The sequence below is a fragment of the Saimiri boliviensis genome, chromosome 12 (genome assembly GCF_048565385.1).
Source record: "Saimiri boliviensis isolate mSaiBol1 chromosome 12, mSaiBol1.pri, whole genome shotgun sequence".
NCBI lineage: Eukaryota > Metazoa > Chordata > Mammalia > Primates > Cebidae > Saimiri > Saimiri boliviensis.
The window spans coordinates 71,931,525-71,956,232 of record NC_133460.1 but is presented as its reverse complement, the minus strand read 5'-3'; the positions used below and the strand labels follow the sequence as shown (position 1 = coordinate 71,956,232).

At 37.2% G+C, this 24,708-nt stretch overlaps 1 protein-coding gene across 11 annotated transcripts in view; it reads left to right on the top strand.

Moving 5' to 3' along the window:
* Positions 1-10,956, top strand: part of SGMS1 (sphingomyelin synthase 1) — a 313,773-nt gene extending 302,817 nt beyond the window's left edge. For all 11 annotated transcript variants that reach the window (XM_074382520.1, XM_074382524.1, XM_010333308.3 and 8 more), the window contains 3 exons: positions 5,074-5,227; positions 7,610-7,776; positions 8,402-10,956. In XM_074382520.1, coding sequence (XP_074238621.1) covers positions 5,074-5,227; positions 7,610-7,776; positions 8,402-8,581 — 501 coding nt within the window. In that variant the 3' untranslated portion in view covers positions 8,582-10,956. The remainder of the gene's footprint in view (positions 1-5,073; positions 5,228-7,609; positions 7,777-8,401) is intronic.
* Positions 10,957-24,708: the final 13,752 nt, after the last annotated feature.

Here is a 24,708-nt window from a genome sequence, read left to right as displayed (position 1 = left end):
GAAACCTGTGTCTTTCATAACCAAAGCCTCACTGGTTCTAAATGTTCTTGATAGTGGTTCTCATTCAGAAGCCTTTCCCTCTTCCATTTTGATATTGTATAAGTGACTTGGCCAATTTACCTAATTTCTTGGTAGCTCATTAGAATTTGAAGAATATTGCTCTGTTTTTACTGGTTATTGGTTTTCTGTGACCTTGGGGAACTTTAATGCACATAGTGGTACAGATATGAGACTTTCTTATCACAGCTTTGTAGTATCCGCTAAAAGCTTTTATGTCTCCCTTAAATTGTCTCTGCTTTCAAAAATAAACATTCAAAAGCTACTGATAGGCAAGGTTTCAATTCCAGTTATAATGGAGTAAGCACACTCCATCCTTTCTTTCACACTGAATGCAGCCAAAAAACACTAGGCAGAATATATGGATCAGCTATTTGAGGAATGAAAAGCAAATGGTAGCAGGCAGATGGAGGAAGGAAACCAAAATGCAAGGTATGACAGATCCAGTCCGGAGTTTCCTGTTTCATTTTGTTCTTTTCGTTCTCTTTCTTTCTTTTTTTTTTTTCCCCACTCACATCTCCTGCCTGGACTCAAAGGCAGTGCACATCCCAGAACTGCCCTCTGGGTGCAGACAGCTCTAAGGGAATTCCTCTCTTTCCGGCCAAAGGAGAGGAAAGGAAGCCACACCAGGACAGAGACTGGGAGAAATCCTACCAATTTCTATGCAAACCCTGTTAATATTTAATAGGTTACATTCTAGACTTTTTCTTTGCATCATTTTTCTATAAACACAGTTATACCAAACAGTATGTTTCCTGTTTTTTTTCTCTCAATAAAGGAATATGTTTACAATCTAAACTTACTATGCAATCACTGTAAACTTATTTTTTTTTTTTTTTTTTTTTTTTTTTTGAGACGGAGTTTCGCTCTTGTTACCCAGGCTGGAGTGCAATGGCGCGATCTCGGCTCACCGCAACCTCCGCCTCCTGGGTTCAGGCAATTCTCCTGCCTCAGCCTCCTGAGTAGCTGGGATTACAGGCACGTGCCACCATGCCCAGCTAATTTTTTGTATTTTTAGTAGAGACGGGGTTTCACCATGTTGACCAGGATGGTCTCGATCTCTCGACCTCGTGATCCACCCGCCTCGGCCTCCCAAAGTGCTGGGATTACATGTAAACTTATTTTTAAATAATTTGTTAAGCAGCTGTAGCCTGGTTCAGGGCTTCTCAAATCTTAATGTGCATTTAAATTACCATAGATTCTAGTTCACTGGTCTAACTTAGGACCTGAGAATGCATTTACAGCAGGCTTCCCATCTTGCCAGTACTGTCCCCTGACAGACCAGGTTTTGATTAGTTATTTAACAGTTCCCATTTAGGTTGTTTCCAGTTTGTTGCCTTTTTTTTTTTTTTTTAGAGACAAGGTCTCACTCTGTTATCAGGCTGGAGTGCGGTGGTATGATTATAGCTCACTGTAGCCTTGAACTCCTAGATTCAAAGAATTCTCCCCAAGTAGCTGGGAGTACAGGCACATGCAACCACACCTGGCTTACTTTTAAATTTTTTGTAGAGAGAAAGTCTTGCTATGTTGCCCAGGCTGGTCTCAACTCCGGGCTTCAGGCGACCTTCCCAAAGTGTTGAGATTATAGAAATGAGACGTCCTACTCAGCCTGTTGCTTTCGTAATTAGTGTTACAGTGGGATATGTTTGCACATAGAGCATTTCTTCATATTTGATATCATTTCTTTGTGGTAGACTCCTGGAAGCAATGTAACTGAGTCAGAGGTTATGACTATTTAAATTCCTGGTAAACTATTGATTATTTTCTCAGAAGCTTTGCCAATGATAATACATATATTCTTCCCAAATTGTAGAAAAAGAAATCGAGGCTTAGAGTGGTTCAGCTATATGATGTCACAGAGCAAATCATTCGAAGAGCTGTGACTTTACTCCTAGGTATCTGTTTCATGGCCTGCTCTTCCCTGCACTGCTTTGGAGACAGCCACTGCTTCCCCCTCATCCCCTCCATTTAAACAAGCCTCACTGTCCTTGTTGTACTAGCTCACTCTTTTTTTCTTTTAAGATTTGCTAATTCAACATGAGAAAAGGAGCTGCTGTTATGTAAATTTTTATTTCTATTTGATTGACAGAGTTTATGTCCCTATCTGGTCACATCCTTTATCCTTTGATAAATTTTGTTTCCTAAGTTGGTCTTACTTTACTTAATTTTTCTGTGCTGGGTAAAGAATGCAGGTATCAACTTGTTTCTGCTGCAATTGTTTTGTGATTTGTCTTATATTTTGCTTTTTTAAAACATAATTTAAATTTTTATCTTTTTCTGTTTCCCACTAAGCTTTAAGAGGCTTTCCCTTTGCAGAAGGTTGATAAACATAGGAAGATATTTTTAAAAGGAAATTTAGGAGCTACCTGTAAGAAATACAGCATTAAATTTTTGCTGTTTTCCTCAGTGCCATGTTTACTTCCTAATTTCTCCCTTCTGCCCAAACACATAGTTTCTCCCCAAAGATTTTCTTGCTCAAATTAGAGGAAAAATTACAGGTGATGCTGCCCTGAGAATGTGATTTATCATTTTTAAAACAGAGGGAGTTTTAGGAGGACATTATGAAATAATGTAAAATGAAGAAATACCCATGCTTTTTTTTGCCATAATTTTCTTCTGCATCTTATCCATTGTTAAAACAGAACCAGACTAAACTTTTAATTTGAAACTTTAAAAAAATTTTTATCATGTTTATAAAGGCATGCAATTTAAAAAGCAAAATGGTTCTATACAACTTGATATGAAAAAGTAGTCTCCTGGTCCTGACTCCAACGGCGCCTTTTCCTGTTCTCCTTCAGTTCTTTTAGCTGAACCTTGTGGTATTTGTCTCTACGTCTGTCACTCTTTTTTTCATAGTTCTTAATGTGTTTACTCTTGTGTCTCTACGTGATATGAGATACTGTTACTCTGTAATTTTTGAATATAGGCTTTCTCTGTTACTAACTTCTGCTGTAGAAGGCGAGGCTTTAGTGTCCTTCTGTGACTCCTCCCTAATGATCCCTACCCCGCAAACCCCATCACCACTATACACTTTCAGACTTCCTGTCCTGTCTTTGCTGTGCAGTTATTTGTCCTTTGTTTAGCTCAATATGCAGTGTTTACATTATTACAGTTCCGTAAATGCCATTCATAGCCAAGTCATGTAGTTTCCCATAATGATTTTTCTTCTCTGCACAATATTTTGTTCCCTGTAGAGATAGTTTTGGTTTTTTGCTTTAGTAGTTTTCTTTGTACTTGCTCACCCCAAAGTTACGAAACTCCTCTCGAGATAGCCAGAGGCATTGGGTACTCTGCTGGTTTCATCTCCTTGATGACATCTCTCCAGAGCATTCTGGCTGTTTGCTTTCCAGACCAAACTTGTGAGTTTCTGCACAGTCCTTCATCTCTCCTCCCTTGGCAACCTAGTGACTCCTGTTTCTTCTTTTCTCCATGTTTACTCCCTTGCTTTGGAGACTGTATCCTCTGTGATTCCTGGAAAAGAGTATATAAGTGGTAAATATTTTAAAATGGTGTATGTATGTAAAAGGTTTTAACTTATCCTTAAGTTTATGATTAGTGGTAACATGACTGGGTACAGAATTATAAGTGGGAAATTGTTTTCCCAAGGCATTTTCTCAAAGCTTTCTGTTTTTCTGTGTTGCTTTAGAAAAGTCTTATTCTAATGATCCTTCATATAAAGCTTGTTTTTGATCTCTGGAGGTTTTAGAGTCTCTTCTTAGTCCCCATATGCTGAAATCCCATGACAGTGAGCATTGATATGTAGGTCTGTTTTCTTCCATTAAATTGGGCATTCAGTGGTCTCTTTGGATTTGGAAATTTATATCTTCTGTGTGGTGTCTTCAACCTGCCATTCTTTTTGTTTCTTTTAATTTCCCACACTTCACTGATGTATCATCCTTCCATCCTTAATCAGAAGTCTTGATAATTTTTTTTTTTTTGAGACAGTTTTGCTCTTGTCACCCAGGCTGGAGTGCAGTGGTGCAATCTCAGCTCACTGCAACCTCCTTCTCCCGGGTTCAAGCGATTCTCCTGCCTCAGCCTCCTAAGTAGCTGGGATTATAGGCACCAGCCACTGTGCCTGGCTAATTTTCGTAATTTTAGTAGAGACGAGGTTTCATCATGTTGGCCAGGCTGGTCTCAAACTCCTGACCTCAGGTGATTCACCACGTTGGCCTCCCAAAGTGCTGAGATTACAGGCATAAGCCACAGTGCCAGGCCTTGATAATTTTTTAAAAGGAAATTGTAATAAAACATGCTTCCCAAAGCTGTATTCTTATCAGTTCAATATTGAAAAAGGATCATGATAATTAAATTGGCCAAACAGAATTTAAAAGAGTACTGACAAGCATAAAATATAGGCAGTCACACATTTTACTTGACAGAGCAAATAAAGGTTGCAATGAATGAGTCATGCAAGCCATTTATCACTCTAGTGTTCAGACTTGTGTCATAGACAGGTAAATTAATTTATCATCTGAAAAATCCAGTGCTACCCACATAATTTGAGAAGATTAAAGGCACATCCCTTGTTTCAGTATGGTCCCTGAACATCCATATACCAAAAATATTCATATGTTTGACTACCTCAACCTTCAACTGCTTTAGCCAAGTTAATAGGACAGTTGTCTCCTAGGCCAACCATGGTAAAAATACATCTTTAAATTTTTCCTAGACTATAGATTTAAATTTTCTTTTCCCCAAATGATAGTTATACTAAAGCAATTAGTCAGATAGAAGTAGTGTTTCTCTATCATTGTAATTTTTTAAAAACTGGGTACTGACATGTGTTTTAAAAAGTGCTAACTTTGAAAAATTCTAAAGCCACATGATTCATCTGTAGGACCTTCCCCGCCACACACACACACAAAGGCTGCTCTTCGAATGGTAAATGTTGAGTGGGCAAACTTCATGGTGGAGATTTTATGTGTCTTAATATAAGCTTGATTCTGGATATGAATAGTAATCTTAGCACACTTTCATGTGGGCTTGTAATGAATCTTCTTTTTTTTCTGCCAGCTTTTTGGAGACTGGGAAGCCCAGCTGCGGAGAATAATGAAACTCATTGCTGGAGGTGGCTTGTCTATCACTGGCTCTCACAACATGTGTGGGGACTATCTGTACAGCGGACACACGGTCATGCTAACACTCACCTACTTATTTATCAAAGAGTGTAAGTCTAAAACAGACCTCCATTATAATTTCCTCACCTGCCATTTCTCATGCTCACTGATCCTATGGTGAAGCATGTTTTCTGGAAAATCTGCTGAAGTAAGACTGGAGGCTTCAGGAGAGTCGCAGCTTCATCTCAGCGCCGTGCATCTGGCACGCAGGGAAATATGTGGAAGGACAGAACTGGTCTTCCTGAGGAGAAGGTGTCCTGGAGTGTCAGCTGTAGTACTCGGGTAGAGGCAGTTCCAAGTACAGCCTGCAGGGTGTGTTATGAGCCAGTTATACAGCTGCTGTAAGGAGCCAAACGGAAATCTCAAAGGGACACAGAAATCCAGGATCAAGCCTGACTGGGTGATGGTAGATCACGTATTGATGCAGCAGCCATTTTATCCGCACTTGGCACTATGCTACGTGCCTGAGGGTACAGTAATGGGTCAGACTCATCCCTGTCCTCAGTAAGACAATAGGCTCAGGGCTGAGGCAGATATTAAATGGGAAATTTCCCTTAAGAAAGGTACTTAAAAATATTTTATTGTGAAATTACAAAATAATATCATAGATACCCCATATATGGCTCAGATTTAATATATATTAGCATTTTTCATATTTAATTCAGATAACCCTTTTAGAAAGGAAATGAAATGTTAGTATAATTAGTGACAGGCACTTCAAGACATTAATAAAGAGAGTCAGCAGATAGCAAGTTGGATTATGGGGTACAGAAAACAGGTGGTAGACTAGGCTAAAGCCCAGTTTTGTTCTTGAAAAACTAAGATAAGGAAATACAGGCAGAGAAGAGAATGTGCTTCAGGGCACAGATAGAAAAGAGAGATTAGATATTCCTATGCTTATACTTACTATGTGAGCAGTATAGTGAATTCTAGCAAGGTCTATTAAGAATTTTCAGGGTATAATCTAGCCCTTTTAATGGGATGTAACTGGATGTGGACCATGAGAACCACATAGACCAGATGTCAGCAACCATGGGGGAGGGATTCCTGGGTCCTGCTGCCTGATACCTGAAATTCTTTAATAGGGTCAAGGCTTTTCCATCTTGACAATAAGGCAATGTGTCATATTGAGAGGTAGAGGCCTTGGTACTATCACTTACTAGCTTTATGACCCTGGGAGGAAACTTTAACCTCTCTAAGTCTTAGTTTCCTCATCTTTAGAATAAGATAGTCACATCTACTTCATGGGATGGGAAAAAGTTTATGAAAATTAAACTAGATGGCATGCATGGATACCAATGGAGTCACATAGAGATTGAGTGGTAGCTGCTACCTGTTTTTGTATTGTCAAGGTATCAAATACAAATATTACTAGAATATTCCTACCCTTACTGCTCCATTTAAAATTGCAAACTGCCCTTCACTCCCTATACTTCTGATCCCCCCTTATCCAGCTCAACTTTCTTATTTTTCCAGTCTTTAACACCTAACATAATGTGTAAATTACTTAGTTGTTATAAGTATTGTCTCTTATCTCTTTTCCCCACTAGGAAGTGATCTCCCCACAAAGGCACACTCCTTGCCTTTTTTGTTCATTGATCCAGGTACCTGGAACATTGCTTGTCCTTGGCATGTAAGAGGCTCAGTGAATATCAGTTAAATGAAAGACTGGTTCTTGGACCCCTTAAGAATCCAGTAAAAGCCTGAACCTCCCCTGCTGGTGTGGAGAGGGTAGATCATATTCAAACAACATTTTGCCTAACATTGCAGAGGCTCTGAATCCCACAGTTGAGAATGTAATATAGAAAGGCCTACACTAACAGAGATTTTAATGTTTTTCTCAGGTGGTTTCTCAAATGGGGGGCAGGCACGTATTTATCTGATACCATTCTACCTTTGAGAAGGCACTTAAACTAGAATCCCCAGGCATCTGGATGCTTTTTGCTTGTATTTGAGAAATGAAAATCTCAAAGACTTTCAGATTAGCGTGTGGTTGCAGAACTTGGAAAGCAGTACAGTCAAATCAATTATGACTGCTTAGTCCTATGGACCAAAAGGTATTGATTTTTGTATAAAGCATCAACCCCAAATTAGCTAGAGGTAAATTTAAATGTCAATGGATGGTTTTTTTAAAATAAAGCATGATGGATTAGCCTGTCCTTATTTGATTAGACTCATCTTTTAAACTCTATTTATGATTATATGAATCAAGAACCAAATATGAATTACTATCATTAGTATAATCACATTATAAAAGGCTATTTCTATTCTAAACTTGGTTACCATTAAATGAAAGCCCTTAGATTCAGTAGATCTGTTTTCAAAAGGAAAGACTCAAGGTAATTGGATTCAGAAGTAGTAGCAGAAGCATCGCTGGGTACCCTTAATGTCATTTGAATAATGGGACTAACGCAAATCTTTTCACCTTTCAGATTCCCCTCGACGTCTCTGGTGGTATCACTGGATTTGCTGGCTTCTCAGCGTAGTTGGAATCTTCTGTATTCTCTTAGCGCATGACCACTACACTGTGGACGTGGTGGTGGCATATTACATCACCACGAGACTCTTCTGGTGGTATCACACTATGGCCAATCAGCAAGTGAGTTTCCCCCTTTTTGATTTTAGCTTCTATTGCTTCTGGCTTGGTGTTGCTGGCTTGGGCAGGGTGCAAAGAATCCATGGATGTCTCAAGTTTCTCTTTCTTAAGAGATTGTATGGTCTTGTGACATCTATCCTCTTCAGAATAAAGAATAAAAAGTTTATTAATATAATGATTTAAGGAATTACTTCTGTCTAGAACAAGTATCACACTTTCACTGTCCATGAAAAATGAAAAATATTTTCTAAGCCTGTGTCCCTCCTTGCTTGATTCATTTTCCTACCCTCTTCTCTACCCAAGCCCATCACAAGCTTAATACTTAACATTTAATTAAGCGTTAACATTTTTAGCATAGAAGAGGAATACCTTAAAAGCTAATTGAGACAAGAGATGAGTGAGCCATAAGTTCTCCTTGCTGTCTCTGAATTGGGGTGTTTTTTTTACTGAGATGTGGCTCAGTTTGTAGTTGAGTGTAGAGCAGTGTATGGTGATGAGAGAGAGAAGCTGAGATATGTGGGTGGATGTAGGGCAGGTCTGGGGTCCTTTGGGAATTTTAGCATGGCAAATATTTGAACTAAAAGTGAAAGATTGTGAGAAAAGTATTTATGTTTCTTTGTTATCCTAGGTGCTAAAGGAAGCTTCCCAGATGAACCTCCTGGCCAGGGTGTGGTGGTACAGGCCATTTCAGTACTTTGAAAAGAATGTCCAAGGAATTGTACCTCGATCTTACCATTGGCCTTTTCCCTGGCCGGTAGTCCACCTCAGTAGGCAAGTTAAATACAGCCGGTTGGTGAATGACACATAACAGCTGTACAAAGTGGGGAAAAGACAAATTGTCCGAAGTGCTAAGAACTCCGTGAGAGAAGATGCCATAAAATAAACACCTCCCTAATCCTATTATCTTTCAATGGTTACCTAGACATAACCTATTGAGTTACCTGGTCAGCACTGTGATCTTTTTTTCTCTCCAAAGGACCTGCGTTGGACAACAATAAAGAAAAATTTAACCTATCATGCACTGTACACATTTCCTGTTCATAAGTTTGGGATTTACATAACCCGCAACCACCATGTTCCTTTGTATATGATGCAACAGCATAAATGTAAGCTTTTATATCATAAGTTCTGGTCTTTCCAGTCACATCTGGAAATAAAGCGTATTATTTTCTTGGGAAAACATACTTTTCATATCTCTTGCCCCAAAGATTGGGCTGTAAGCCATTTTCTAGCAAATGTCTCTATGAAGGTTTCTAAGTACCTGAATGGGGTTTGATTCTGAAATCTTTCTACCTGTTGCACCGATATTCAAATAAAAATGATAGACACAGAAAGGTTTGGTAACTTTGGGTTTTGTAAAATCACAAAGACAGTGTTTCAAAAAGTGCAAAAAAAAAAAAAAAGATTCTGTTATAAAGTGATTTTCTAAGTATTTCCTAACTTTATTTTTCAAAATGATGTTATGAAAACCAAATTTAAAGATTTTTAAAATGTCAGAGAGAAGAGAGTTAAAATTTAAAAATGCATCTTGGGAGAGAAATTTGTCTATGTTTCTAGTGCCTTTCTTGTCTTGATTGTATGGTCAGTAGGCAATCTTAAATGTTTTTATTTAAAATAAAGTATTCCATGAAAATATAAATGTATGTGTATACTACTAAATTTTGCATTTACAGCTAAATTAAATCAGATGACTGCTTATGGTTTTAAAATTGAAATGACTTAAATAATGAGGTTGTTAATTAGAATCAGAGCCTGTTCACATATTGTGATCAGGTAGAATGACATGTACCATTTAAATTATTTTACCATCTATTTGGTAGTTTGATTTTAACTACTCAATGAAAACAGCCATGAATATTTTTTTTAAAGAGAGTTTTGAAAATGATCATTTACCTAAAACTTGAAAGCTATGAATTAATTATCCATACTCTCATGACAGTTTTGTTGGTGAACAACAAATAAAGAGATCTATTTCTTTAAAAGATATTTGTGCAGAAACTGCATGTAACTCTAAGTTTTACTCCTAACATACGTATGTTTGGGGAAGTATTCTATTCTATACCTGCCAATGTGGAGAACAAAATAATTTTTTAAGAATGAAGAAGTATATATATCCATTCTGTATTTTACGTGCAGCAGAATTATCTTCCGTAGGATTTTTTTGTGTATTCACAAGGTGATATTTGTATTGTAAAACAATAATGGTGAAGGAAATTAAAAGGCTTTTAAAATTTTGTTTGTTTTAAATCTTTGTAAAGTTATTATTCCAGAGAGTATACTGGTATCTTACAGCTTACCTAGACCATAAATTAATCAAAATGCACTTTTTAATAAAAACTGATACTTAAAATAAATGGCTGTTATTTCTACTGTGTTCACATTCTTCACAGAAGTCATAAGTGAAGTCATTAAAGCAAGATAGAAAGTCAGTTTCAGAATTTCTTCATGGAGTGTGTCTGACATGGGACTTTTATTAATTATCTGGATTGTTTTTCTTGGGATTCCTTAAAATATATTCTAATCTTCAGTAAATGCTGTGGAGTTTTTTTAATATATGAAAGAATCACATATAAGTTAAATTCAAACTTTAGACCAATGTTTACTAACATTTTGAATTCTCTAATTCTCAACCAAGTTGGGTCTTTGTTTCCTATAACTGGCAGTAATATAGCTTCTCCAGTGTAGATGGAAAAGAAAAGTAAATCCAAAGTGAGAAACAGAATGATAGTACTTTGATAACCAGTGGTAATGGAAAAGAACTCTTTAAAAAGAAAAAAAAATTATTATTTCTGGTGTGGTGACTAAAAGGAAAATGTCAACAGTGGAGATGTGTCTTTGATAAAAGATGTACAAAGGAGACTAGAAATGTAAAACCAGAGGCTGGGTGGTGGCTCATGCCTGTAATCACAGCACTTTGGAAAGCAGAGGTGGGCTGATCACTTGAACCCAGGAGTTCAAGACCAACCTGATCAATATGAAACCCTGTTTCTACAAAAAATACAAAAATTAGCCTGGCATAGTGATGCATACCTGTGGTCCCAGCCTCTCAGAAGATGGGTGGGAGGATCGCTTGAGCCTGGGAGGCAGAGGCTGCAATGAACCATGACGATGCCACTACACTGCAGCCCCAGCAAAGAGTGAGACTGTATCTCAGAAAGAAAAAAAAAAAAAGGAATTTAAAACCAGCAAAACTTTCCTGTGTGGGGCTTTGAACTTGTGTGTCAGAGAAAATGCGGTGGCCTCTTTAGGCAAATAGAACCAAACTCTCAGATAGTTCTGTATTTAACTGCTACAGCCTTTCCCCTAACTTTGAGTACTGGTTGCTGCCATGTTGAAGGGAAAGTAAGTTGAGTAAGTGGAAATAATTTATTGGCACTTGCTAAAAATAGGATTATTTTCCCTAAAAAAGCAGAAATAATTATATAAAACTTTGTTGTTGTGAGTTTACATACCATATGTATATCAAGAAATCCACTGCTGATTGTTCTTCATAGCTGACTACATTGATTCATGAATTGACATATCTTCTGGGTCTCTAGTGTGCAAATTCCAGGAAGGACAAGGAGAAATCTCATTGTGTTCTAGAGAATTATAGTACACTTGGTAAGTATTGCTTGAATGAGGACACATGCTTTCTCAATGGCTTTTTTTTGGGGGGGGGCGGCGCTCACTTAACAGGTTAGGCGTTTTACACGTATCAATTAACCCTCACACAACCACAAAGTGTAACTATTATTCCCATTTTACAGATAGATCAACCCAAGTGACTCAGATATGTTAAATAACTTGCCCTAGGGCATGCAACTGGTAACTGGTAAAAATCCTGTTGGAACCCAAGTTTCCACCCTCCCCCACCAATGCTGTGAGCTTTCTACAAACTTAAGTAAGAGTCTGCAGTAAGAGAAACCTATGCCTGTGGTGGTAAAGCATACTCTTACTATGGAATGAGTAGCAAGAAGTTTACACCATAGGTGTGAGAAAAGAATTTGATGGATTGTTTCATGTTTTATTTGTATCCCAAGCATATGCCAAATTTGGATCAATTTGATAAATATCTCATAATAAATACCACATACAATGGAAATGTATGCCAACCTTAATTTGACCACCAATATACCAAAAGTTAACCAGATTTCTGAATTTACTAGAAAACAATATGCTGCTTGGATCACAAGATACTGACATCCTTTATTTTTTTTCTTCCAGTAGTCAAGAAACAATTTGAACAAGTCAAAGCTGTTGACTAGGCATTCTGCTTATCAGCACCTTAAAATACTTACCTGTCTCTTAGTTTACAGTACAAGTCATAAGGAAATTACATGACCTTTCAGATTTAAAGTGATAGTTGATATAATTGAATGAATATCTAGCATGTTTGTAACTTTTTTCTGTTTGTTGCATTTGTCCACTCTTTATCCTCTTCTTTTTCTTTCTCTAGTTTTGAACAATTTATGATTCTATTTTATCTCTTAGCATGCCAGTTATTCTTTTATGAATTTTTAAATGGTTGCCCTGGAGTTCACAATATAAACTTTTTTTCGAATATAAGCCTGCCTTCAAGTGTAGTGTAGGCATTTTATAACCACACATTCCCAGTTTCTCATTTCTACCCTTAGAACATTGCTGTTATTCATTTCACTTATCCATATGGTATAATCACTCAATACGTTATTACATTTATTACTTTGGACAATCAATTACCTCACAGATCAATTAAGAAAAATTAAGGATTATGTTCATTTTCACTTATTTATTCTCTGATGCTCTTCTTATGTAATTCAAGCTTCTAACTGACATCATTTCATTTTGCCTGAAGAACTTCCCATTTGTTGCAGGGCAGGTTGGCTTGCTTTTTTTCTTTCAAAACTTTAAATATTTCACTCCAATTTCTTCTGGCTTACCTCGTTTCTCACAAGAAGTCTGCCATAATTTTATTCTTTTCTTCTATAGGTAAAATGTTTTTTCTTTTGGCTTTCAAAAATGTATCTTTGTCTTTGCCTTCCTGCTGATTTAATATGAAATGTGTAGGTGTAGTTTTTTTGTTTTTGGTATTTATTTTTGGTGTTCTCTGAGCTTGCTGGATCTGTGGTTTGGTGTCTGTCATTAATTTTGAAAAGTTGTCAGCCATTCTTTCTTCTCCGTTTTCCCTTTGTTTTGGTTTCTGATACTCCCATTGTGATATGTTACACATTTTGAAATTGTTCCACAGTTTTTTGATGTTCTGTTTGCCCCCAGCCCTTTTTTTTTTTCGGTTTGATAGGTTTCTATTGACATATCTTCTAGCTCACTGATACTACTCTCTTTGGCCATGTTTGTTCTAATGATGAGCCCATCAAAGGCATTCATTCTTCCTTTCTGTTACAGTGTTGACTATCTCTAGCAGTTTCTTTTGGTTCTTGGCTCGAAATTCCTCTGCTTCATTTTTTGCCCTCCCTTTTGACTTGGGCTTCCCTAAGTAGTCCTTCTCAGAGAGGGTCTGTGTCTTGTATCTGTTTTAACTGTAATTCACCATTTTTCTTGTTGGAGCTCTATTGGTGTGGTGGTTAGAGGTTGGATAGGAGGAGAATTTAACAATCTGATTAAATCTCAGTTTTTAGGACTTTTTTGTTGATACATTATATGGGCTACATGTGATACTTTGTTACATGCATAGAATGAGTAACGATCAAGTCAGGGTATTTAGGATATCTGTCATCTCAAGTATTTACTATTTCTGTGTGTCGGGAACATTTCAAGTCCTCTCCTAGCTATTTTGAAATATACATTATTGTCAACCTACTAATATTAGAATTTATTTCTTCTATCTAACTGTATGTTTATACCCAATAACCAAACTGTCTTCACCCCACTTACCCTTCCCTGCCTCTGGTATCCATTTTCCTCTCTGTCTTCAAGAGATCAACTCATTTAGCTTCCAGTAATGAGTGAGAACATGCAATATTTGTATTTTTATGTCTGACTTATTTAACATAAGGGCCTCCAGTTTCATCCATTACAGCAAATGACATCATCTCATTCTTTTCTGTGGCCAACTAGTATTCCAGGGTGTATTTTTACCACATGTTCTTTATACATTTGTCCATTGATGAATACTGAGGTATGAATACACTATATTGTTGCTACTGTGAATAGTGCTCCAATAAACATGAATGCAGGAACATTTTTCATATACTGATTTCTTTTTCTTTGGATAAATATCCAGTAGTGGGATTGGTGGATCATATGGTAGTTCTATTTTTAGTTTTTTGATAAGCTTCCATACAATTTTTCACAGTGGCTCTAATTTACATTCCCACCAACTGTGTGTAAGAATTCCCTTTTCTCCACATCCTTGCCAGCATCTATATTTTGTTTGTTTGTTTTGGTTTGGTTTTGGTCTTTTTCAATAATAGTCATTCTAACTGTGGTTAGATGATTACCGATGTTGAACATTTCTTCATATATCTGTTGGCCATTGTAGGTCTTCTCCTTTGAAAAATCTCAATTCGTGTCCTTTGCCCACTTTTTAATGAAATTATTTGTTTTCTTTTACTGTTCAGTTGCTTGCATTTCTTGTATATTCTGGATGTTAGTCTCTTGTTGGATGAACAGTTTGCAAATATCTGTCTCCCATTTAGCAGGTTGTGTCTTCACTCTGTTGATTGTTTCTTTTGCTATGCAGAGCCTTTTAGTTTGATTTAGTGCCATTTGTCTATGTTTGGTTTTGTTGCCTGAGCTTTTGAGGTCTTACCTATAAAATCTTATATTTAAGTCTTTAATTCATCTTGAGTTTATTTTTGTATACAGTTAAAGGCACAGGTCTAGTTCCATTCTTCTGCATATGGATATCCAATTTTCCCAGCACCATTTACTGAAGGGGGTGTCCCTTCCCAGTGTATGTTCTTCACACATTTGTCAAAAATTAGCTGGCTGTAAATATGTGTATTTCTAGATTCTCTCTTTTGTCACATTGGTCTATGTGTCTGTTTTTATATTCGTATCATGTTGTTTTGGTTACTATATCCTTGTAATATATATTGAAGTCAGATAATATAATGCCTTCAGCTTTGTTCTTTTTGCTCAGAATTGCTTTGACTATTCAGGCTCTATTTTGATTTTATGTGAATTTTAAGGTTTTTTTTCTATTCCTGTGAAAATTGACATTGGTATTTTGGTAAGAATTACATTGAATCTGCAAATTGCTTTGAATTAATATCATTTTAATGGTTTTTGTTTTGTTTGCATCCTGTTCAATTTCCTACATCAGAGATTTGTAGATTTTCTTGTAGAGATATTTTACCTCATTAGATAAATTTATTCCTAGGGGTTTCATTTATTTTTTGTAGGTATTGTAAATGGTATTGCCTTCTCGATTTCTTTCCCAACTAGTTCATTATTGGTATGATCTAATTGTTACTGACTTGTATGTTGATTTTGTATCCTGTAAGTACTGAATTTGTCAGATTTAAGAATTTGTCTTTGAGTTATTCTAAATATAAGATCATATAATCAGCATAGGGACAAATTGACTTACTCTTTACAATTTGGATACCTTTTATTTCTTTTGCCTGATTGCTAGGACTCCCAGCACCATATTGACTAAGAATGAAGAAAATGGGCATCCTTGTCATGTTCCAGTTCTTAGAGGAAAGACTTTCGTCAGTATGATGTTAGCCATGGCTTCGTCATATACGGCCTTTATTATGTGGAGGTATGTTCATTCTATGCCTGGTGTTTAGAATTTTTATGATGAAGGGATGTTGAATTGTATCAACTGTTTCTGCATCTATTGAGATAATCATACCTTTTTTTGTTTTTCCTTTTGTCACTGTGATGTATCCTGTTTATTGATTTGCTTATGTTGGACCATCCTTGCATCCCTGGAAGAAATCCCACTTGATCATGGTGTATTATCTTTTTGATATGCTATTGGATTCAGTTAGCTGGTATTTTCTTGAGGAGCATCAGGGAGACTCGCCTGTAGTTTCCCTTTTTTTGTTGCATCCTTGTCTGGTTTTAGCATCAGGGTAATGCTGGATTCATAGAATGAGTTGGAAAGAATTCCCTCCTCTTTAATTTTTTAGAATAGTTTGAGGAGGAGTATTGTTAGTTTTCCTTGGTAAATTTGGTAGAATTTCACAATAAAACCATTCAGTTCTGGGTTTTTCTTTGTTGGGAGACTTTTTCTTACTGATTCAATCTCATTACTTCTTTTTTGGTTTGTTCAGGTTTTTCATTTTTTAATGATTCAGTTGTGATGGGTTGTATGTGCTCAGTAATGTATCCATTTCTTCTAGGCTTTCTAGTTTGTTAGTATATAGTTGTTCATAATAATCTCTGATGATCTTTTGCATTTCTGTGGTCAGTTGTAATGTCTCTTTTTCCGTTTCTGATTTTGTTTACTCGGGTCTTCGTCTTCTCGATTAGTCTAGCAAATGATTTGATTTTGTTTACCTTTTCAAAAAACCAGCTTTTTGTTTTATTGAGTCTTTGTCTTAGTTTTGTTTTTTTTTTTTTTTTTTTTTTTTTTTGCAGGGGGTGGAGGCCTCTATTTTGCTTAGATCTGCTCTGATCTTCATAATTTATTTCATACTACTAATTTTGGGTTTGGTTTCTTCTTGCTTTTGTAGTGCCTTAATGGGCATCATTAGGTTGTTTATTTTAAATCTTTCTACTTTTTTTGCTGTAGGTGTTTATTGCTATAAATTTCCCTGTTAGCACTGTTTTAGCTGTATCTCATAAGCTTTGGTATGTTGTATCTCAATTCTTACTGGTTTCAATAATTTTTTAAAATTTCTTTCTTAATTTTTTCCTTTATCCAATGGTCCTTTAAGTGCATGTTGTTTATTTTCTATGTATTTGAACAATTTCCAAAGTTTTTCTTCTTATTAATTTCTAGTCTTATTTCATTGTGATCTGAGATTCTTGATGTGATTTCAGTGTTTAAATATTTGTTGAGACTTGTTTTGTGTCCTACATATGGCCTATTCTGGGGAGTGTTCCATATGCTGATAAGAAGAATATGTATTCTATACCTGTTAAATGAAGTGTTCTGTAAATGTCTTAGATCCATTTGCTGTAATGTGGTTTAAATCCAAAATTTCCTTATTAATTTTCTGTCTAAATTATTTGTCTAATGCTGAGAGTGGAGTGAAGTTCCCAACTATTATTGTATTAGATTATGTTCCTTTACATCTAAGAATATTTGCTTCATATATCTGAGTACTCTAGTGCTGGGTGCATTTGTTTAGAATTGTTTAATCCTCTGGCTAACTTGTCAAAAATGGTAAATAGTTACAAAGAAGGTCATTATATAATGATAAAGGGATTGGCCTTTTGGTTTCTGTTTGCATGGAATATCTTCTTCCATTCCTTTACTTTTAGTCTATATATGTCTTTGCTTTGAGATGAGTTTCTTGTAAGCAGCATATAGTTGTGTCATGTTTTTTAAATCATTCAGCCCATCTATATCTTTTAATTGCAAAGTTTAATCATTTTCATTGAAGGTTTTTATTGATGCGTGAGGGCTTATTCTTGTCATTTTATTCGTTGACTTGGTAGTTTTGTATATCATTTGTTTCTTCCTTATTCTTTATCATTGTGGCTTGGTGGTTTTCTGTAGTGGTAATATTTGAGTCCTTTCTCTTCCTCATTTGTGTGTTTGCTTCTGTGTGTTTTCATGATGGTGGATACTGTCTTTTCATTTCCACGTGTAGGACTCACTTAAGCATTTCTTGTGGGACCACTCCAGTGGTATGAATTTTCTCCACTTTGTCTGGGAAAACTTTATTTCTCCTTCATTTATGAAGGATAGCTGTGCTAGGTATAGTATCCTTTGTTGGTAATTTTTTCTCTTAGCACTTGGACTGTATTATTTCAATCTCTTCTGGATTGTAAGGTTTCTGCTAAGAAATCTGCTGCTGGTTTGATAGGGATTCCCTTATAAGTGACTAGATGCTTTTTCTCCTGCTGTTTTCAGAATTCTCTTATTGACTTTTGACAGTTCTATTATAATGTGCCATGGAGAAGACCTTTTTGAATAATGTAATATCTATGTGGGGATTTCTGTGCTTCCTGTATATAGCTGTTTAAATCTCTTGCTAGGGTTGGAAAGTTTTCAGCTTTTATTTTATTAAGGAGAGTTTCTAACACTTTCCTTTGTTCTCCACCTTCTGGTACACTGAAAATTTGAATCTTTGGTTGCTTTGTGGTGTCCTTTATGTTACCTAGGCTTTGTTCATTCTTTTTTAAATTTTTCTTTATTTTTGCCTGACTGGTTTATTTCAAAAGACCTGTATTCATGTTCTGAAATTTTTTCTTTTGCTTGATCTAGCCTGTTATTGAAGCTTTCAAATTTTGTATTTCATTCACTGAATTCCTCAGCTCCACAATTTCTGTGTTTTTTTTTTTTATGATATGTATCTCTTTGGTAAATTTCTTTTTCATATCCTGAAGCCTGAATTGTTTTCTGATTTCTTTGTTTCGCTTTTTGAGTTCTCTTATATCTCACTGAGCTTATTTAGTATTATTATTTTGAAGTTTTTATCTGGGATTTTTTTACTTTTTTATTGGAATCTGTTGCTGAAGAATTATTGTGTTTCTCTAGAGCTATTATATTTCCTTGCCTTTTTATGCTTTGACTATCCGTACTTTGGTATCTGTGCATCTGGTGTAACAGTCACTTCTTACAATTGTTTGCATTTGACTTTTAGTTGGGAATGACTTTTTCCTGAAGGTGTATCTATAGTATTGGTTGGATAAGGCACTTTGGCTTTGATTCTGGGTATGTGCAGTAGTATAATCTCTGTATGATTTCTTTGGCTATAAACACCACCGGTAGTGTCTGATTTACTCAGTGGTTTAGGATGCTGTTAGTGAAGGCTATGGTAAATTTTTGCTGGGGACAGGGGCAGCAGGTAAGCCTGTGCTTAGGCAGTTGTTACAGCAGTTGCAGTAGTTGCAGCAGCAAGCCAAGCATGCCTGTCCTTGCAGGGCAGCATATGTTGACACTGGTGTTAGCAGGTCCAGGTGGGCTGATTCTTGGACCTACAGGTGGCCATCTCAGGTGCCAGCAGTTGCAGCAGTGGGCCAGGTGCCTGGGCAGCAGGCATGGAATGGGTAATGGCAGTAGCAGAGGTGAGACAATCCTCTGGCTTCCAAGCAGCCTGCATTGGTGGTACTGGTAGCTGTAATGGGCTGGGTAGGCAAGTCTCCCAGGCCTTTAGGTGGCATATAGTGGTGGGTACCAGCTGTGGTATTAGCAGCAGACTGAGCAGGCCTATCCTCAAGAGCCTGGAAGGAATGCTTAGATGCCAACAATGGTTGATAGGGCTGGGGACTCCTAGGCCCCTAGATGTGCTCAGGCATAGGGATGGGTGGATCCAGGCTAAGTGTACCTGTTCCTGTTCTCAGGCCCCCAGTGGTGTGTGTGGTCACTGACTGTGGTAGACAGGAGCAGGGCAATCACCAGGCTCTTGGAGGAATGTTCAGGTTGGGTTGTCAATAGTTGTGCTGTGGCTCTGCTCCTGGGGAGAGAAGGGTTGCTTTCAGTAGCATTAGCCATAAATAGGCAGCTAAAGAGCACATTCTTTTGCCACAATTGGCAGCCATATAAGCAGAGTAGGCTTTCCTCTGGGCACTTTTAAATGCATGGTGGCCCTGCTACCAGGGGTGATAAGTTTGCTGCCTATGGCTCATGCTTTGACCCTGGCAGTGCCAGCCAGCAGCAGCTCCCTGCTGTGTGTATGGGATGTCAGTGGGGCTCCAGGGATGTGAAGATTCAGGGGTTGTTGGGCCTCAGGGCAGTCTGGTGGAGACTGGGCTCTCAAAATAGTACTGTTTGGTACTGGGGGTATCATGGCACATGGTGTGACCTTCCTTTCTGGAGCAATGCTGTCTAGAAGTCTCCAGGTAGCCCCCTACATGAGTCTCAGGGCCTGTGTGGTTGAGGGGCTCTCCTGTGGCAAGAATTGCAGGAGTCTGTGGTGGGAACGTGGACTGCTGGGAATCACTCACTTTCTCTTTGATCACAATTGGGAAATTCTTCAGGCCCCAGCTGAGCATGCTGCCTCACTTCCTTCTCCTCCCTTGCCTTATATGTTTCTTGTCACTTCGCTGATGAATTCCAGTGTCCTCTCGTAGGTGACATATCCAAAGTGTGATTACATACTTACTATTTTCGTTCCTCTTTGTCGGGGAGGCAAGTACCAGCTGCCTCTGGGCAGCCATCTTAAAGCCATGCCATGAATCTGTCTTTTAGTGGGTCTGTCTTTCCAGGCTTGACCTTCATGAGTGTGGAAGTAAACCCACTCTTCTTATCATCTACTCTTTTCCATGACTGCAGCATTCTTTGTCTGCTTCCTTGAAGCCTTGACCCCTAAGTCAGATGGGAATGCTAGAAAGGCCTGGAGTCTAAGGAGCAGCCTCCAGCAATTTGTCAATTATCATGTAGTTATGTTCTTATTAGTTTATGGCTCTAGTGACTTCCACTCCATGTAAGCAGATCTTGGCCATGACTCTGAATGTATCTGTCCCTCCAGATTTGGGAACAGTGGTTGTACCTATGACCCCATTTCTGTGATGGGTCCAAGAAAACTTGTTTTGTAGTTTGTTCAGCTTTGTCTTATTGTAAGGATGATAGTGATAACTCCCAAGCTCTGTATATGTTGAAGCTGAAACCAGAAGACCTTGGTGACACAGTTTGCATGGCTGTGCAAATAAATTTGGGAAACAATAAGCAGTTATTGGCAGAGCATTCTTCATGACTAAATACACAAATTTATGTTCTAACAACTGTTGAACTAAAAATTGCTATCAGTCTGCTTTAATGACTTCCAACTCTCAACACAAAAGATGTCCAGAAGAACATTTTAAAAATTAGCATTGAAGTGGAAAATGGAGGGGCTTCATTCAGGTATCTTCTAATTAACATTGCACTGGGAACTTCGAGGCCATTCTCTAGGTTTCTTAGTTGTCAGAGCCATTAATGTGCTAATGTGCATTGTGACTCTCCTGGAGAGGACCCAGGATGCAGCTGTATGCTAGTTCAAGTGTCTAATGGACAACTATTAATTGACACAAGGCAGTTTCAGATATACTGCTCTATGAAAATGCATGTTCTTGAAATAACTATCAGGGAAAAAATAATACCTCTCAAGAGAGCAAGTTGAAAATGGAACACCAATATACCTTGTAACAATGATGGGTGCCATGAATATATGCTGAAGTGTGGTAACATATGTCAAAAAGGGCAAGTTCTATCCTCTGAGGGCGCTTCCTTTGTGTTGGGGCTCTTTAAGATCTGCAAACAGCCAGATATTTAGGGGGTACCTATGGCAATGTTACTTTTATTTTGTTATTTTTATTTTTACTTCAGAATGATTATCAGAGTGTTTTATAGGCACTTGAATCTCTGGGTGCCAGTTTTGCTCTTTCCTTCTGAATTGTCAAAAGGCAGAAATGGATCTGCCTTTTTAATTGGCATGGAATATCTCTGGTACAGAATCAAAATGTAAGTCATCATGCTGAGTTGCTGCATTTTTATCAGGCACTCAGTTGTAACTCTTATAACCCATATGGAATTTTATGAAGAATAACTGCCAGTCATATCCTCCAAGATACTCTATACCACCACCATCACCATACCAACCCTCCCAATCAGGCTAGAGCATCAAGTGTGGCTCTTTTAATAGTCCTTAGATAATAATGCATCTTTTAAATGAAACAAACCAACAATATCTCATTGAAGAACATTATAAATTTTGGGTCCACATATTTACCACATGCTATATTACGTCACATAGGCAGAGATTTTTCTTAGCCTTCGTATGAAGTAGAACTGAATTTCTTCTCTGAAACTGATTCTCATGGACATTAAGTTTTATACTGATGGTTTTTTTTCTTTGGTGTTTGGGAAGCTGAGTCTAATTTATTGTCCATTCTTAACAACTGTACAGAATTTTAGTGTATGCATTTGTGCTTTTGGTATTATCTTTGTAAAAATTTTTCTTTTATCCCAATTTATTTCTATTAGTAATTGTTTAATAAAAAATACTTTTGTGGAAATAAATTGAGGTCAACTGTATACTGACATATAATTCCTTTCTCAGAAGCTCTCAAGCATTTTGATGGATCAGATATTCACTCTCACTGGGCCTCTGTGGATTGTCTCTGCATGAGTGATAAGGGTCTCTATTGTGATGATGGATTGGAACATGGCACTACTTCTTGGCTCTGTGATATCCCAGTGGCACCAGGCTTTTCATGCAAGATTGATTGATAGTGAGAAGTAGAACATTATTTTGTGGTTTGTGGGTTTTCTTTCAAGGTGATAAATTTAAAATCTGGTTAGGATCTTATTTTTTAAAAATCTTTGACATCACATGATGGAGCCCTAAGTATTGGCCAGCTCTAAGCATGACACTTTACCAGTAGCCTTTAGCATCCTCTTGTGGCTAACTTTGTAGAGCACTTGTAAATAGACCTCTTCATTGGTTTTTGATGGCTATGGATAGTTCTGCTCTTTTTCTTTTGAAGGATGGAGTGGTTGTAATCTGATTTTTGCTTTCCTGACCCTTGTGTTAGTTTGCTTCATAAGCTCTTGGAATTTCTCAAATTCTCATCAGTTGCATTCTTGGGTAATAAAAAAATAAAAATAGTCTGACAATAAGGATTAGTCTGCCCAAGATTGAGGCCGGCCACAGAATCCTGTGAATTTCAAGGCTAATCTTTCATTCGATCATTTATACGTTAATCATCCCCTCTTCTCTTTACCTCCCTCCATTCATTCAGCAAATGTTTTTGTGTTAGCACTGGGAGCTGGTGTCAAACAAAGTAGAAAAGGATTCCTGCCTTCATAAAAGCTTATAGTCTGGGCTATTTTCAAAGGATGATAAAGTAAAGCTCAATCAATGAAGACTCTACCAAGTCAGATTATTTGGATTTTAAGAAAAGAGACTATGAGAAATATAACAGATAGATGAAATTATTTCCTTCTTAAAAACACAGTTTCTGTCAGAAATGCCATTGGCTTGCTCTTGAACTTTGACACCTTATGTATGTCTATTGTATATACGTCTTTAGCATTGAAAGAAGAACATTAATGTTCAGATATTGGAATCTCTTCTGGTCATCAAGGAAATTATTAAATGCTTCCCTCTGCTCTGTTTCCAAAAGTGTAAAAAAGGTATTTTAGAAAGACTTTTCTATTTTAAAAAGGTTTGCTGAATAAGACCTATTTAAATTAGAAATTTCAATTGCCCAGAATGTCGCATCAACTCAAATTTTTAATTGAGAATTTATGAAACAACCTGAAAGAAATTTTCAGATTAAGCCCAGATGACAAGGGGGAAGTTAGGATTCTAATGAGTTAGTGGTTCAATGTGTCTAGTTCACTATGAGATTTTTCTGCTTCATCATTGTTTTTTTGCAGTGCCTAGCATAGTGCTCAAGACATATTCTTAAAGCTGTTGAGTGACTTACTTTTCCTAGGGGAGACTCAAGAAGCATCCACAGAATTCCTACTTCTACTCTAGACTATATAGAACAGCCTTTTCCAAAAAGACATGTTAATGGCCTGGAAGTTGCATTCTGTGTTTGTTTGATGTCTATTAAAACTCAGCCTTAGGCAGAAGCATAAACATAAGAATTTCCACCCTGAGATCTGTGGCCTGGCCATGTCATAATCTAAAAACATGGACCTCAAGAAAGGAATGGAGGCAATCCCTGACCTAAACCTAAAGCTCAGCTCATCTTCACTATCCATTTTTCTACATAAATTAGTTCCTTCTTCAGTCTTTTAGTTTCTTTCCTATTAGAACTCCCTCTTGGAGTTCCATTTTCTCTTGCTATGTAAATCAGTAACCCAGGCGTGTGGGGTAATTCTGACTAGGATGGACAAAGACTATCCAAAATGCTATCTCAGTAGTCTGATGGAAAATTCATATTTGGGCAACTTCATGATTATCAATACTTCTAATATATTGGGAAATTTTAGACAAAGAGAAAATGAGGTTGTCAGAGATTTATGTCCAGCAGTCCTCAACTCCAGTCCATGATTAGAAATAAGCCTGTAGCAAGAAAAAGTTTATCTGACAAAATCTCACTGTTAAAGCAAAGCCCAAAATGCAAAGCTGCTACTGAATACTTTCTCTTGATTACTTGTCTGAGAGCAGTGTGGATACATCCCAAACTAGTGCCTGATAAAGAATCATCAGGGACATTGGTTAGTAACAAATATGATTGCTTAGAAGAAACCTCAGAACATCAAGATAAAATATCAGGTGCCTACAGTCTAGAATACTTGGTCTATGTTGTGGTGCATAATTTTTTGTCACATTATGGTGTATGATATTTTCTATTTATTTAGTCATTCCTTTTCTTTTATTCTTTTTGATGAGCCCCACTTTTTTTTTTTTTTAATTGGCTTGGATGAACCAAGATAGGTTCTAAAATAACTTGGGTTACCTAAAACATTTTTCAGTGAGTATGAAATGCATTTTTACAGGCATTATGCTGTTTACAGGCATTATGCCCTACAGAAAATGACTAACTTACAGGCATTGTGCCTTAGAGAAAATGACTATTTTCTTCTCTGAGCCTTTGTTTTCTCCTTGACAAATTAGGGACAATGTTATCTATCTTGTAATAGATAGATATCTATCTTATAGCATAATGTGGGCGAGTCATGGCCTGTGAGTACAGATTAAATACTCAGTACATAAATGGCCACTGTTTTTATAGAGAGGGAAATGGGGAAGAGAGAACTGAAAAGGAGGCCCCTGTGGAGGCAAGAAAGAAGTACCGGCTAATATAAAGATGGACCCCAGCTAGCATGAGGCAGACCAGGGCAAGCCCAGACTCAACCTTTGTTTGAACGTCTATCCAAATATATTTACATTCGATAACCTTTGGTAACATAATTGCTCTCTCATTCTGCAAGTCTGGCGTGCATGGACA